The sequence below is a fragment of the Vidua macroura genome, chromosome 7 (genome assembly GCF_024509145.1).
Source record: "Vidua macroura isolate BioBank_ID:100142 chromosome 7, ASM2450914v1, whole genome shotgun sequence".
NCBI classification, from domain to species: Eukaryota; Metazoa; Chordata; class Aves; order Passeriformes; family Viduidae; genus Vidua; species Vidua macroura.
The window spans coordinates 26,291,959-26,309,367 of NC_071577.1; the positions used below are offsets into that span (position 1 = coordinate 26,291,959).

Sequence of the window (17,409 nt, forward strand, 5' to 3'; positions counted from 1 at the left end):
GATGATGATAATGGAGCCTTTTGAACAGAATGGAGAATCTCAGCATCTGGGCCTCTGTTCCAGCCAAGGAACTGGCAAATACTGCTATGGGCTGGAATACAAGACAATTGCTTGACTGAAACTATTATCTTTGACACTGATGAGTAAAATGCCCCCTTGGAGCCAACTGACTTGCAGGGGAAAAGTTAACAGAGGGTCAGAGGGCACACTTTCTCTAGCTGTCCCCTTTCCCAACAGATCAGCTGGACTACAAAAAGAAAATCAGCCAATTAAAAAAATTTTGGCATATACCATACAGTTAACGCCAAGGAATCTCCCACCATCAAGTTTCTAAATCAGTACATTTTTTTGTTTCTTTGCCTTAATACATTTAGAAGTTTAACTTTTGCAAAGCACAATACCACCTGACCATCACACAGGCTCTTTACTGACCCCGTGCACACGGCCAAGCCCACAGTACCTCTGCCCATGTAAACCTCACAGAAGAAGGAGTGACCACCAGCAAGGGCCATTCCTGCTGGTAATAGGCAGCAATGCAGATGGCCTGGATGGTCTTGCCGAGGCCCATGTCATCCGCAAGGAGCAAACGTCCATTTCTGGAAATTGCAAAACTGGGGAAAACAGAGAGGGAAAGAAGAGTCAAGAAATGGGTTACTATCTGGCAACCAAGACAGCACAAGTCATGACTGAGCCTCTAATGTGGATCCCCTGGAAGTGATCGAGGCTCTTCAGTAAACCTGGATTTTCTCTCTTAGTCTTCATACAAGGGAGCAACTCTCACAAATCTCTCAATGTTTGGAAACTCCTGAACAGAGTGATTCAGCTCAGTTCTTAGAGGTTTTGATTTCATATGAGAAGTAGTCTCAAGACCTTACAATTATTTAAAGCACAGTTTTTCCATGATATTACTCACATTGTGTTCCAGAGTTCATTCTGGCTAAGAAATTATTACTAAAAACAGTAGTAATTAAAGATCATTAAGTACAGACTCTCCTGGACTGCATATTGAAATTAACAACTAATAATCATATATGATGGGAACAGGGACATTTAAAGTTTTATCTGTACATATAATTAGTAATTTTAAATGTTTTAAGGCTTGGGTCTCATTTCCTGGTCCCTTCCCATGCATATTTAATATTCAGAAAACAACAACAACAGAAGAGATGCACTTGGAAAAAAAATTACCTTACAAAATAAAAAATCATATGACAAATATGTACATACTGAATCGCAAGAGGGAGATCAGAGATGTATCATTTGATCAATTTTTTAGACTAGCAAAATACTACTTTCCACCTGACTCATGATGAATTTTCTATCTTGAAATAAAACAGATGTGTCACTTAAAAAATTATAAAAAATTAAAAAAAAAAAATAATCCCAAACAAACCATACTATACCAAACAATCAAAAGCCCAAAGTGCCAGAGTATAACAGACCCAGACTCTAGAGAAATGCAGAACCCTCCATGGACAAGAAGACAACCAGGGCACCTATATAAACTACACAATTCTAGACAAGGACTAGCGCTTAATAGCATGCAAAAAGGACATACTTCACACCTTCCCGCTGAAAGGGCATGAGGCTCGTCACAATTTTGGAGTCCACTACTGAAAGGTCAGCATCAGGAATGTCTGTCAGTGATGGAGATCTCTGCAGTTGAGCAGCAAAGGTCTTAATTACTGCTTCAGGCAGTGGCTCCACTTCTACGGACACGAGGCTCAGTAACACTTCCACTGCAAAGAACAGAGCAGTTTATTATCTGAAGGGACAACATACACACAACTTCCATTATGGATGTCAGGACACAACCCTCAACCTTGTCAAAAATATAATTTCCTATCCTGAAACAGCTCACAGAAATCATGGCATCATGCACAGGTGTTAGCCTGGCCTCTTCCCTGAAGTCTATTTCAGAACCACACGATGAATCACATCTCCTCCCCTCGTACTTAGAGTTGATTATAAAAAACTGAAACTCTGATGCCATCATTCAGAGACGATTTCTACTAATACAGCTGGAGCTGGATTATTCATGCTGGAGGGCAGCTTAGGGCACACTTTACTCAGAAATGAAGTACAAATTTGAAAAAAAGAACTCCTGAAGCCTAGAGAGCAGGGGCATCTTTATCTTGACCTTGGGATTCTGTACCTCTGAGGTTTCCACCATACCAAAACCATCAGAAGACAGTTACCAAAACAGTCACCTGAAGAGTATCATTCATCTTCAATTTTGAAAACTCTCTTCTCCTCCTGTTCCCTGAATTCACACAGTTGGGTTCTGCCTCCTCTTTACCACGCTTATTTACCACACTGGGTAAAAAAACAGGAAGCACCTCAAACCTCTGAGAAACAGCTCTTGTACCACCAGCAGCACCCCAACAGCCATCCTTCAGGACCTACAGCACCTCCCTGCTCAGCTGGTGGCCACTGCTCTTCCCCTGGACAGAAGCAGCTTACAGGCAGCCACTTCAGTTCCTCAATATTAGTGTTCCTTCACTCATGAAGCTTCACAACTCTACCTTCCCAGTTCAACTAAAGGGATCCCCGGAATCCATTATGCCAAGACCTCAGAGCCTTCATCTTTTCAACCCATGCATCATAACAATCAGAGCATCTAGCCAATTCTCCTCCTGGATGACCTTATTTTAGTCCCCTCCAGCAGCCTCTCTATCCCATCCCCCCAAAATAAAAGTGTTTCTTTTTAATCCAATTGTTAATTTCTAAGCAAATTAACACCAGTTTTAAACACACAGTGAGTTGTAACCAAGAAAACTTATTTAATAATTTTTGTCCAGTGACTATGTAATCAAAGACAACTCTACCCTAGGAACACAAATGCAGGTGTACAAATTTCTATTGCAGGAAGCAATTTCCATTTTTTTCTTTAGTAGTCAGTTTGTGTATGAAGTCCAGAAGGCAAAAAAAATCCTGCTTGGAAAAACACCTAAATTAAGAACTCACTATACCAGCAGTAAATGCTCTAGAATCCAGTTAGGTATTTTTGTTTCAGCTGTCTCCAAGAGGAAAACAGCAGGATGGACCCCTGCCATATAAAGGGGGAAAGCAATTCCAAGAAATATACATATGAAAAGATTTCCATTTGTGGTTGGGCAATGACCAAACTTTTTAAACTCTCTGGTTTAATTTATACTTCTTCAATAGCAGGAACTCTTCCATCCAATGAATAGCACAAGCTTGTTATTACACTCACAGACTGAGCTATGTGCTAGTATAATTGCTACAATTTGCTCACTGATAATTCTGTTGCTATTGTTCTGTACATGAGCTGGGAGAGTGATTAAGATATATCTGCCACCAGCATGATTCATCCAACAGACAGTTTTTAGTGAAGTGACCTTTATATAAAGATGACTGAGCAACTAGGCAAAGAGACATTAACCTCTACAAACAGTTCCCAGCTAACAGATCACTCTGCTGGAAATGGCAACCAGCCTAAATTCTCTTTTTTAAATTTTGATGTAGGCAAATGAACAGGCAAGAAAGCAAATGCTGTTCCTCTAAAAGGCACGTGCTGGAATCCTCAAATGCCCTTACAAATTACACTCTGCAAGATTCATGGAATTATTTTCCTTTCCTCAAATCTGTGGGATTCTGAACACCTCATGTAATGTGTACAACTCCCAGCCAGCATGACTGAGCCTATGGCAGACTAGGAGGTGATGTGTCTGCTCAGGCTGCCTGGCACATGCTACAGGATCAGGTCCTTTGCACATACAAAAGGCCTTTTGACCAAATTGTGAGCAATCATCAGCACTCACCAAAATCAGAAATGTCAACATTCCAACCCTGCAGTTTCATAACAGTCTACTCCAAGACACACTCACTTGTTTTCAAGACCTGGCCTTCCTACACAGCCCCACCACATGGCTTTCAGCCCTACAACCATTACTAATGTTATTAAGATATGCATCATAGAAGCAGGCACTTACTCAATTATTAAATGCACTCCAGTATCCCATGGAAGCAGGAGCCCATGCTGGAGAACAAGTACTCTGAGAAACAGCATTTCAGCTCTGAAACACTCACACTTCCTAAAGATGTGCATAGAACACCTGGCTTATTATCCTTCTGAAACTTACTCCAACCCACAAACCCTGACATAAGCACCGAAGCAAACACAGCATACTGCCTGGGATGATAAATAATAGTTATAATACACAGGACTTGTGTAATGCTATTCATCTCAAAGTACTCTATAAACTTAATTAAACACAAAAACTCAAGAAGTAGATGTGCTAGAAGCACGCTACAGAGACTGGATTATTCTGCAAAGTTGCATCTATTAGGAAAAAAAAACATACTAAAACACAGTTCTACATTTCAGTTTGGCAAGTCACAGTTTCAGCATCATTACACAGATAAAGGCAAAAGGCAACAGACAGAAACTGATGCACAGGAAGTTCTCCTTCACTGGAGGAACACAGCTACTCACTTAGTTTGGGGTAATCCTCCAGCAGGAAATTCCACTTTCTGGTATTCATATCTGCAATAGTTACAACAAACACTGTCATAAGTCTCTTTTAAAAAAAGACTGAATTCTCTGTCCATAAGAACATGTCTATCTACCTATATCCTCTGCATTTCAGAACCATTTTAGAAGACCTATTACCTTTATCAAAATTAATTCTCCTCTGTTTGCTGTCATGTTAAGTAGTTAGTTTGGAGAAGATTTAAAAGTATGACCACACATCTAGAAATGGTGGTATCACCAGAGCAAGATAAGATCAGCTCTCCTAAGGAACCCATCTGCTCAAGGATTTTGACAACCACTTTCTCTTCACTGCAAGAAGGGATGCAGAGTGTGTGCAGTTTCTGTTTGTGAACCAACAAACTCTGACTTCAGTCAGTAAAACAATCACTTTCAGTTGTGCCTCTGTACCCTAGAGTCAAAGTGCTCAGGAGGGTACAGGAGGAAATTCATCAATATCCAAAATGTAACATCAATGCCAGACCTATCTGGCAGGCTTATCCCCAGGTAGCATCTCTGTGCAACAGCCAGGGAAAGAAGACTGAATTCAGAGTCAAGTGAAGGCACAGTGAGCCAGGTGGGCCCTGCCCAAAGATAGAGAGCTCCAGAATTTCTTCTCCATGCTGTCACTGACATTCTGTGACACTGTGCATGTCACCTCATCACTGTGACTCATTTCCCAAATTACAATTGAAAAAAAATTATATTTACCATTGAAATCTGAATGCCAATGTAAAAAGCGTTCTACAGTTACACTTGCCTTGAAAACATTGGTAAAACTCCTGGTAAATTAAATCTGCTCAGGCAGTTGCAGCCACCACACACCACAGTAAAGCAGAAGTAAGAGAACATCCAGCTGCATTTGATAATAAAGACAAGAACTTTGCATGGTCTCCATACTGCTAGCAAATTATCAACACAACCCACCTCATTTATAGTATTTACAGTAAATGTAAATGTAATCCTGCTGAGATCTGAAATACCACTCAGCTAACAGGCCAAGGACATGTTCTGCCATGGGATAAAGTGCTGGACATGGATACAACACTAAACTAGATCTTTTAAAGTCTTCTCCAAAGCACATTCTCTTATGCTCTTTCAGAGGGATGTACTCTCACAACCTCTCTTCTATAAAGCAAGAACAGCCCCAACAAGGCCATTATTAAAAAGCAGACACACCAGGAGACTCACCATAATTTCTGGAATCCATCTTTTTGAACACTCCAATCACTTCTGCAGAGTACCCAATATCGACCTCAAATCGCAAGCGAGAGATAAGCACACACTTCCCTTTGACAAGGGCTGAGGATTTCTTCCAGTTCTTACACATCTTCAAGAGGGATTTCACATCAACCCCACTGCCAACAAAATGAGAGCCTGATGCCAAGCCAACCACATTTTTTCCTTCCAGTGGTGCCAGAATTACTGATGAAACTTGATTTGCTGCTTCCACTAGGGAGAATAGAGATACAGAAAAGAATTAATAACAAAGAACCCACACAAGTTTAAAAGGAATGATGATTCCCTGCTTTCATTCACAGGGACAAAGAATAGAGAAAGCAATGGCCTGGAGGAGGAGGTTGGTGGGATTTTCCACAGAGAATACTGCAGGGGCAAAGGGAACATGTGATAGTAAATGAACAAGGGCCTGTCCAGCATTGTGATTGCACTAAGCTCCCTCTTTGTCAGCAATTCTAAAATGTGGCTCCCTAGGCCAGGGCAAGCAATCTGCAGAAGCACATTTAACAGTAAATTGCACACAGCCTTACAGTGTTTTCACTCAGAAAATCACAGGGACAGGGGCATGGTGATCACTAGCATGTGTCTGAAAAAATGGGAAGGTGTTTCTGTAAACAGCAAAGGAGAAGGATTTAAAAATATCTGCCTCCTGCCTCACATCAATGGCTGGTAGACACTCCATCTAGGAGGAATGCTGTGTATTCACAATGCTGTAGGAAGGAATCTAGTCCAAATTCCTAAATCTCTTTTGTTACAATTTAAGTTCATTACCCTTTATTCTGTGTCTTACTGTTAGACTTGCACTTCCACCCAGCCATCTGCACTCCTGTCTTACCCATCACCAGCAATCGCCTCTGACACAATGCCAGGGCATGGAGAGTGGAGGGACACAGCATTGTACAGATGTTAGCCTGAGAACACAGCTATCCACGGAAATAAACATGCCACTTATCCCTGTGTTTCTCTGCCAGCCTATATCCATGTGTTGCCTTTATTATTATAACTGAACTCTGATGGTTAAGGAATGGGAGTACTCTTTCTTGTACTTTTTACAGCACCAAAGTAGTGACGTTTGTGCCCAAGCCTCCACCTCACAGATACTACAGTAACACAAAGATTCATGAACATCTCCAGAGTCCATTAGACTCAAAAGCAGGGGACCATTAAGCACACTCTGCCTTCAAGTACTTGTGGAAGGCAACTTCCCCTCTCTGGGAGATGTTTAGAATGAATCCAGGTGAATCCAGTCCTTTGAGCACTCAGCTGCACTTCGTGATCCTCTCTGCTTCTTTTTAAGTAGTCCAGAAAACTGATATGCAACAAAAAAGTACAAACTTTAAGTTCAGTGGTCAAGTGTGAAAATGGAGAAAAAAATTCATGCAATTTCCTCCTAATCAATTACTAAATAAATCATTTGGGCATCATCCAACCTTATTCTAAAATAAGTGACTTCCTGAATAAATCCAAGCATTTGAGATTTCTACTCCAAATAAAAAGTTTAAGAGTACCCACTGAAAGTAATTTTCAAACTAGAGGGATTGAAAAACACCAATTTACACCTTCTCCTCCCAATGCACCAAGCAAAATATTTTAAATGCTACTGGTTTAGCATTATGTAGTTAGAGGTCACCACTACAATTAAAACTGAAAGAAATTAGGGGGGGAAAAGCATATTTTACTCCTTTATTTCAACATTTGTTTCTAGGCTTGACTGCATGTTTAATTTATAGTACAAAGGGAAAAAAAAGGTGATATGGGATCACATTAGTCAGAAAAACTAAATTACAAGTGGGAACTTTAAAAATAATTGGTTTCCACTTTACATTGGTTTACATTTTCAAGGCCCTTTTAAGTTAGTTCCGTTTTCTCAGGCTATTTTCCCCAATTTCACAGGCCAATGTTGGTCACATACTGTCTTCATTTGGGAACAGGAACTTTCCACAGAGTACTCAGGTATTTCATAGCTTTAAAGAAAAATGCTTTATTTCTAAAAACCATTCTCTTCATTTGCAGGCTCCTTGGTACAGAGACTCTGCTCTCATCTGTACTTGATACACTTCAAGCAAGCCAACAGCATTTAAATTATAAATGTGTGGCAATCCACATGGGAAGCTAAAATACCAGCACTCAACTGTGGTTTTTTAAAGTGCTCAACACAGGCCTAATTCTGTTCCCACTGAAATCAATAGTGATTTATCACTCACTTCAGTACAGTGTGCTTCTGAAAAGCCTATCTGAAGTGTTTGCCTCTATAATCTCTCAGTCTTTCCAGAATAAGATGACAGGAGAAGGAAAAAAAAGACAAACCCATCCTTGTTATTAAAAAAAAAAAAAAAAAAAAAAAAAAGGCAAATTCATTTTCAGTCTCACTCAAAAACCTGGAGAGCTACCCTTTATTCTTTTCTGACACACAAAATGAACAATGAAAGTGTTTATATAAGAGCTATTTAAAAAGAAAATACATTAATGGACCCAGAAATTAAGCATTAGCCACTGGAATACACTCAGATTTCAAAACAAATTCAAAACAAGTACCAGCACAGCCGATAATTTTCCCATGATCTTGTTGGTTGCTGAAAAATTCAATGGTAGAGAAAGTGCCACCTGTGCTTGGTATTTAGATTACATGAAAAATTAAATTATTTCTAATCAACTACAAAGTATCAGAAAAATGTTATGAGCTAGACGCCTAAAAGTTGTGCAGTGTTTTTAAGTAGCACTACTTTTATTACTTAAGACACTAACAAAGCTCAACAATAACTATGGAAAGCAGGGGAAGGAGGGGTTGTCAAGATTCCGCTTGTTTTTTATCATTCAACATTTACTTACAGACACTGCTGTAATCTTTCATGCTGAAATTCCATTTTTTCGTAGCAGGATCTAAAGTAGGGCAAGAGTAATTGGGCAGAATATGAATCATTTGGGGCAGAAAAAAAGCGGTGACGCGAAATGTTCATGCGAGGTAAAAGTATTCAATCTACTCATACACATTTTTTGCCACACATGTGAGAAACAGTTATACCCAAGTTTACAGCTACATGACACCAGATAAATCCATGAGGAATATGAATACCAAGACAAGAATGCAACAGCCATTCACAGGGATCCGCAACACATGAGGGAAAACAAAAATAGACTATAACAAATAAAGGTAAAAGATCAGAAAAAAGACAAAAGGGAGAGATTCCACTGCTCTCTGTAACCCAGGAAACAGAATCAGCTCATAACTCTGAACTACAGCTGAAGTGACGCATTTTCACATCCCAGTTTATGAATAACTTTGCTTCCTTCACTTCCAACAAACTGACCAGGTGCTGCCACTAAACTTCTCAGAGCACTGCTCATAAAGCAAGGCTTCACACTTCTAAATCCAAGCTCAAGCTATTTATGTCTAGAATTTCTATCCAATTTAATCTGTATTTACTTCTTTAATCCCCCATTAATGCCACATATTCCACCCCAGCAATAGGTGCACTGGTAAGAGCAAGCAGCAACTACAATAACAGCAGATGCCAAAACTTCAACCCAATTTAATACAGAGATAACAGAAAACAAACAATTCTTACCATAGGCTTTGCTTGGTACCTTCTTAAACACAGCAATAAGTTCAGCATTGTACCCTATTTCAACCTGGAATCGGTCTTCCCCATATTTCACGCATTTTCCTTTTGTAACATTTGCTTTCCTGTAAGATGCAGCTTCAAAGGTAGAGACCCCACCAGCAGACCTGGTCAGCTTCTGCATGCCACCACTGGCCTGAGAAACAAAACCTCCCCCTGCTCTTTCTGTCGGTCTGTTTATGTTTATCAGCATTTCTGAATCACTCAGGGCGGCACTGCTTGGTGGTGAAACATATTTAATGGCAGATTTGTTCTGAGTTTGTAAAACTTTACTACCATCAGGGTGCTCATTGTCGGTCAGTCTTGGATGAGGTGATCCTGTGGGGTTTTTGAAAGCTGGGCAGCATTTGGGCTGCTGGAATGTTCCATTAATTGGAGTGTGTTGTCCATGTTCCTGACTACCAGCATCCAAGTAATGTTTATGGGAATAACTCAGAGAATTCGGGATCATTGCAGGGAACTGCTTTAGGCCACTTGCTTGTTCCGAGTCCTCTGAACAACTCTTTTGCTGCTCTCTGAGTGAGTCAGCCATCTGTTGGTAATGGTTATAGCCTTTCTGGAGACAGCTCTTCTCCACAGGCGTGTTTGGATTCTGTCGGTGCTGCCTGGCGAACCCGACATGATTGTTTTCTTCCTTCGAGCTTCCCCGATTGCCCAGACTCTGCCCTTTCTGCGGAGGTGCAGCGATGCCCACGTGCCCAGCCTCCTGGGCTGCCAGCCTCTCTGCTCTCCTAGCCAGAGCTAGCCGGCGGTTCTCTTCAATCCTTCTCTTCTGCTCCTCTGTAAGGCCTGATGACATCTTCAACAATTCCAACAACAAATCCGTACCAAAACTACATTGAGAATTAATCACAGAGGCAACTGCTTCTTCAGAGGAAGAGAGGCTCGTCTACAGGAAAAAAAAAGAACAAATTATTATTGTATTGATAACTTAGTATTATTAGTGGTTGAGTATTACTGTAACTGATCCTACATGAATCTAGTAGCACAGCAAAGCTGTCACATCAGTGCTGAGCCATCATCAGCAAGTAGATGGTGACAGACACTGATGAGGCCTTGCATGCCAGTGCTGCATGGATAAAACATATGGCAAAAGGAGAAAACTATTCCACTACTGTTCTGAGTACTCTTCTCTGCAATTCTCAGCAGAACTAATAAAATAACAAAGCATTGTTATAGTAACACCCTGCACTGCAGAGCCAGCCCTGCGAATGCACATGGAGGCAAAGGATTACATCCCTGCACAGCCTATGGTGGAAGCGTGTCCTATTTCGGGCACCTTTAGCAAAGATGGGACGATGCCCATCTTCCCTGTTCACCGTCGGTTCCTGGGTATCTCACAGAGCGTGGCAGACACATGCTGAACCCCACAGGACAGAGCCAACTCCTCCCGAGAAGCATCCATTCGCAGGACACGGACCTTCCAATAGAAGCGAGGAGCTGGCTCCCGTGCCTTCTCCCAGCAGCCCGCCTCGCTCCATGCGCTCGCTGCCCCATGTCCTGGCCGCCCCCTTCACTCCTCAGCTTCCTGCGGGCGGTGGGGTTCACCCTCTGCCCCCTGCTCTCCCAGAAGCCGGGCAGGCTCCCGTCCCAAACTCCACGGAGGTCCCGACCCACCCCGACCCTCGGGCCCCCGCGCCACCACCCCGGCGTCGCGGAGGTCAGGCCTTGTTCCCCGCCCGCCCCGGAGGCTCCGCCGCCCGCTCACCGCCGGCGGGCACGGCCCAGAGCACCGCCGCTGGACTACAGCTCCCAGCAGGCCCTGCGCCACCGCCCGGCGGCACCGAGCGGCCGGGAGTGCACAGCACGTCGGGAGATAACAGCGGCGCGCGGGGCGCGCGGGGCGCTGGGGAATGTAGTCTTCCGGTCGCAGCGCCATCTCGGGGGCGCTGGGGTTGCGGCGCTCCGTGGAGGGAGCCGGGACCCCGGGGCCGGCCCCGCCACCGCTCAGGCCCCGTACGGCGTGCGGGACTCTGCAGCCGGCCCCTGGTTGAAGCCTTGCCCCAGGCAGCACCAGCGCTGTACAGCCGGGGCGGACCCCCTCGCTGGCTGCCCCTGGTGTGTGGGCCTGGCACGCCGATGTGCGCTGTTGTGAATGGTGACCGAGCGGGGAGTCAGCAGTGGAGCTGGTGTGTGAGAACGGGTGGCGGCACTTGTCTGCAGTGAGGAAGAAGTCTGCCCCTGGGGGTTAGGAGCAGCAGCTGGCATTGCAAGGCTGCTTTGTCGTTTTTGAATATCCATGGTAGGCTGGAAAAGACCTCTGACATCATGGAGTCTCACCTATGCCCAAACACCACCATGGCACTGAGTGCCACCTCCAGTCTTTCCTTAAACACCTCCAGGGATGGTGACTCCACCACCTCCCTGGGCAGCCCATTCCAATGTCTGATCACCCTTTCTCTGAAGAAATTCTTCCTAACGTCCAACCTAAAACTCCCCTGGTGCAGTTTGAGGCTGTATCCTCCTCATCCTGTCCCTGGCTGCCGGGGAGAAGAGCCCTACCTGCACTAGCTGCAATCTCTTTTCAGTTGGTTTCAGAGAGTGATAAGGTCTCCCCTGAGCCTCCTTTTCTCCAGGCTAAACACCCCCAGTGGGGCCCCCATCATGGAAGGTTTTCAAGATCCAATTGGACAGGGTGATAGAAAACCTCATCTTGGCTCCCTTTCCCACAAAGGGTTAGATCAAATGGTCTTCCGAGGTGCTTTCCAACTTGGGCTGGTTTATGATTTTGTGAACATCTTCAAAATAAGGTGATTACTCATATTTGCACCAGTTTAAATGGTTTTAATTATACATAGGGCTTGATTGTACATGTCAAGATGCCTTTCCTGAACTGTCATGTTCCCCATGTGGGTGACCAGAGCAGTAACTGGGGAGAAAGCAGAGAAGAGGCCCTGGTGGGGAACACCATAGCCCCCTCCCATCTCAGAATTTTACTACCCTGCCCAGTGGCAGCCCCAGAGCTGCCATCCTTGTCCCCAGACACCATTTTCTCTCACCTGACAGGCCCTTTGGCTCGGGACACTAAAGGCAGCTGGCTGTTTTACAGTTTATTCATTCTTCTCTCTTCTAGTTAATTAGAAAAGGTTATCATTAAATTGCTTCCTGATTAAGCAGCAGTGACTGCCATTAGTCAGGAGCTTGTCAGCCCGAGAAAAACAAGGCAGGCAGGAAGAGTGAGGTGCAACTCAACACACACCACAACCCTGAGAATGCTGTTTCTCACCTGGGAATCACACACAGACATAAGCACACCACATGCACACAGGCACTTCCAAACATGCCACTTCTAAAGAAAACCACAGGCTAAGGAGACGTCTGGGTCCAGGGTTTTGTCCCAGCTTCTCTCAAGCAAAAAAATCAAACCTTTTTGCACGTTCCAGGTCCTCTTGCTGCAGAGCATGTTTGCATAGCCCCATGGTCTCTGTCCAGATCTTCTGCCTTTGCCCTTTCTTCCCCTGCAAGCCAGCAGACGCCAGGTGGCTACACAGCAGAGAGAGAAAGGAGCGGATGAGAGACCTTTTTTTTCTCTTTCTTGCTGCACTTTTAACTGCCCAGAGCTAAACCAGATCCCAGTGTCACATATGGATGAGAGAGAGAGGGAACATGCTGAGCATAACCCCCCGTTTCCAGCCACCTTCTCCCTGCCAGCAGCTACCCAGTTCCAGGTCTCTAGAGATGGCTCCTTATGCTTTGAGAGATCTTGTGGGGGGGAAAAAAACAACAACTTGGGAAGAGTGAGAAAAGCCCCATCCAAGGACTGTCCCCAGCTCATGCAAATATTGAGAGCAGAGTATCCTTTGCAGAGAGCTCTTGGGTTGCACGGTCAGGCAGACACAGACAGACGTTGAAGCATTTGCTCCATATGGCACAAGTTCAGCGAGACACAAGGAACAGCCCGGCCATGCAGAGAACAGACCTACAAAACGAGAGGCCACTTGCAAGCAGTTTGCTGGTGCACTCCAGGTGTCCTTTCAGTCAGAACATGCTTCCAGCAGTGGCTTGGACTCACCCTCCACATACTGGGTCAGGAGAAGAGATGCAGAGTGAAAATCCTGGGAGGGATAATGCACCCCAGCTCTGCTGCAGAGGAAATGGTTCACATCCTTTCCATTGGTGGAAAAAAATAAGGAGATGAGGTTCTCAGTGTTGTTCTTAGGAGGAACTTTGTCTCATTTGGATCATGCTCTAAACCTCCTCTCATGGGCTGGGCTGGCTGACTGCTGGCTTCAAATGAGCCAGAACTGCCTGTATTGTACATCTTATATGAACAGCAGCAAATATCTGAATTATGAATCTACCAAAACTCCAGAGCCATTCTGGAATCTCATGGATTATCCTTTGAGGGGTCTTAGGCTGCTCTTTAGAGGTCCTACTATTGTCATACTGAAAATGTTTGCCCCATTTCACCACTTTGCCAACACACCTTAGTGGTTCTCCACATGAACAGAGCTCGCTTCCTTCCTTCTGGATGTCTGGCCAGCCTGCACTCTCTGCTGGGGCTGAATTGCATACAGGGCTGCTGTGTGTAGCAATGTTATCCAACAGAGAACTGGAAATCAGCCCAGGCTAAGGATCCTGAGATGCCCCAGCTTCTGGGAGGGTTTTGGTAGCCCATACTGAGCTAAGAGACACCATAACCAATGCCCAATTGCACCAGTCTTTGACTAGCTGTGGAGAACTTGTAGTTGCACCTTGTAAAATAAATTAATCCCATCTTATCAGTTCATACCCAGCTAAGACCAGTCAAATGGTTGGACTGGGGACATACAGGTCAGCTTTTAAGAGAAGATTGTGGTGCAGGAAAGTCAGAGAAAGGCCTCTGGACTGTCAGAGCTTGTTCCAGATGGAGAAACCTTTCTTTTGGGCTGCTAGGGTCTGACCTGAATACTCTTTACAAGACCTGTCCTCTGTAGGCTATGGGGTTGTGCTTCCTCTGCTCTGGTTTGGGATTCTCAAGGAGGTCAAAGCTGCCTAATGGGGAACTCAAGCCCTGGGCTTGGAGCGCCAGGGTGTGCTTGGGTCTGGGGAGGTGCTGATCCTGAATCACCTACAATTCCTTGGATTTCTTTTCTTAGACAGCTGTAAATCCCCTCAACTTTCCCTCTGCCATTGAGGCACATCGAGGACCATGGCCTTTTGGCCCATTTGACAGCTCAGGTCCTTTCCCTGAGCATCTTTGTAGGACCATAGACAAAATTTGGACAAAATTTGCTGAATCCTGCTCGCCTTGAAACTCTGATGAAAGGGCACCTGCAGAGGCTTTTCAGTGAGTTTTTCTAGCATGAGAAGGTTGCTCCCCTCCTCTGACTGCCAGCTCAGTGAAGACCACTTCTTTTTCCCTGTTTTTTGGCCACACAGTGCAAGAAAAATTAGTCACTCTCCATTCTTTTGTAGCAGCCTCTTTTATCTACACAGCTTGTTCTTCCCTGGCACGCTGAAGCCTTCCTGCTCTTGTTTATAGTACAACCCCTCCAACAGATTGCAGGGTCTCTTTTCTGCCTTCTGTCCGTCTTGGCTGGATTCCCCTCCATAGCTCCAGTCCAGAGCAATGGTCTGCACAGCACATGGCCCCCGCTTTGCTGCCAGGCCACTGCCTCACAGAGCTGCTGCAAAGTTGAGTCTACTCGTGATCTTTTGTGTGATGCAGCACAAGAGACAGGTGTGGGGGGCAACCCTTTGGCACCCAGAAGAAAAATTTTAAAGACAAAAAACCCCACATCCTACCCTGAGATTCAAAGAGCATTTCCAAAGCTTCTGTGTCACCAGCATTTAAGACAACATGAGCTGTGATCCAGCTGGGGTGAGGGCACTGGCAATGTAGACTCTCCAGTATCTTATGCTTAAGATTGGAGCAGAGCACACCCTTCTGCTCTACACGACTGGTTGGGATTTTTTGTTTAGACGTTCAACAGAACTTTATCTTTGTGAAACACAGTTGAACTGGCAGAAGGGTCCAAAGTTAGAAGGAAAGGCCTGTGTGCACACAGAGACAATTTAACTGCATAAGCTTTATTTCTTTAGGAAATGAGGTTAAACAAATCAAAGTTGCATTCCTAGTTTTATTCTGGAGCTTAAATTATTGGCATGGTTTTCAAGCTCGGAATAAGCAGCTAATCCTATGGCCTTGTGTTTATATGAAGCCAAGTACTGAGATCCTGTTAGTTAAAGCTAGTCACAGTTCTCTGCCCTTTCTCCTCCTGGTGCTTAAGAGACCCAGAGATATGGAGATATCCTTTAAGCAGTAGAATCAGAGGTCACTGGTGTGATATTACACCAATATAATATTAATGGTCCTTTGCTCTTTCACAGGAGCAGCATCTTTCCTTGAAGGATCTCAAAGCATAATCCTGACCAAAAGGAGTTGGCAGAGCACCTCTGGAGTTCTGTGGGATGCAAAGTCTGATGCCAAGGAGTCTTTCAAGAGACAGACTCCGACCTGTGGCATGCTCAAGACTTTCCTAAAAGCCCTGAGCTTACAGTTGGTTCTGATACGATTGTTTGCCATCCTCTGCTGTGGCTTAGATGGGAGCAACATAAGACTGCTTCTTGAATTAGGAATGTGGACTCAGCAGAGGACTCTCTTCTACCCCAGTCTTCACTCAACCAATGATGCAGGAAGGTTGCTCTCATCTTAGAAACCTCTGTGAGTGCAGTTCTTGGAAAGTGAGCCAGAATCTGGCCTTGACATACAGCATGCTTAAGTACATGCTCAACTTGAAGTGTGTGCTTAAGCTTGTTAAGCCTGCTTCTTCAACAGAGAAGATTTTCCTTTGTGTTGGGAGTTTCATCTGCTAAAGAGGGAGGAAGTCACAAGGTGATTTGTTTGTTATATTTTGTATAGCAGCCTGATCTAGAAAACACTTGCTGTCAGCTTCAGTATTTTGCTACCAGCTTGTCTCAGTGATTTCCACTGGGCTCCATGGGATAGCAATTATTCCACAACAGGGAGTGCTTTTGAAGTGTCAGGGCAGTGTGCTTGCAAGGTACTGTTGCAATCTGCCCATATGTCTCTTATTATAAACACCAAGGGTCATAGGCAATGGGATCACACGTACTTTGTTTAGGGAAGGCATTTCCCCTTTCTGATCCTAGTAAAAATCATAATAGCCAGATCCTGAGAAACAGCCACAAAGGTTCTGTTTAAAAGATTGAGGCTACAGAAAGCAGATGCTCATCAAGTTAAATAAGGAATTTAATTAGCCAGCATTTTATCTTGTTTTCAGTAACATGATGACAAATCGCATCTTAATAAAATAACATTAGGGAGCAGCACAATTCGAGTGCTTCGGGAAATGAGAAGCAGTATAAGTTATAGGCCTGTTCCCACCAAAGAAGTCATTCCCTTTCAGAAATCTGACAGGCTGTTAAGATGGATAGTGTTCTAGCAAAATGGTCCTCTGGCATTTAGAAAGATTTACACCACTTTTGTCTTTAAAAGGCTTAATACAAGGTGATGAGAGAGAAGGAGTGGCATGAATAGCTCAACGGACTGGTAATGCAATTAATAATTTTTTATTCCTGTGGTGGCACAGGTATGCAGGGTTCTTCACAAGTGAGAACAAAGTTGTACTTTCCTCAGCGGGGCTATAAATAAACAGAGATGTTATACATTGTACAATAAGTAACAACTTAGTGTTTGTCATGTCAAAATTCAACTGTAGCTCTCATTTGATGTTTTATGTAACATACTGATTCTTGCATAACACTGAGAAAGGTTTATGAAGGATCCACAGAAAGTTTGCTCATGGTTTGCTCTCTGGTTTGAGAATCACAAAGTTTGTCTAAGCTCAGCTTCTGGGACCCAAGAAACTACTGTTGTTTGGAATATTTATGTCCAGTAAAAAGGATTACAAAGCATAAGAATGACAACAATAACAGATGAGAAGAATTAGCTTAATTATACAAGAATAAAGGAATTACTTCTCCCATTCAGCATGTCTGTCCACTGAATCCTTTTTTTTTTTTTGTCTGTACCAGGGATCAGACCCAAGTTTTAGGTGACAGATCATGTGATTATCACATAGCTGTCTACTATAAAATGCACATTTTGAT

General features: G+C 43.9%; 1 protein-coding gene across 5 annotated transcripts in view; it reads right to left on the minus strand.

Annotated features, from left to right (window-relative positions):
- Positions 1-11,083, minus strand: part of SMARCAL1 (SWI/SNF related, matrix associated, actin dependent regulator of chromatin, subfamily a like 1) — a 35,131-nt gene extending 24,048 nt beyond the window's left edge. For 2 of the 5 annotated variants that reach the window (XM_053982061.1, XM_053982062.1), the window contains exons 1-7: positions 10,634-10,768; positions 9,301-10,243; positions 8,564-8,614; positions 5,687-5,947; positions 4,460-4,510; positions 1,559-1,739; positions 461-611 (exon numbers count right to left, since the gene is read on the minus strand). In XM_053982061.1, coding sequence (XP_053838036.1) covers positions 461-611; positions 1,559-1,739; positions 4,460-4,510; positions 5,687-5,947; positions 8,564-8,614; positions 9,301-10,243; positions 10,634-10,660 — 1,665 coding nt within the window. In that variant the 5' untranslated portion in view covers positions 10,661-10,768. The other 3 variants (XM_053982065.1, XM_053982064.1, XM_053982063.1) reach the window with 3 other exon arrangements.
- Between the last annotated feature and the right edge of the window lie 6,326 nt (positions 11,084-17,409).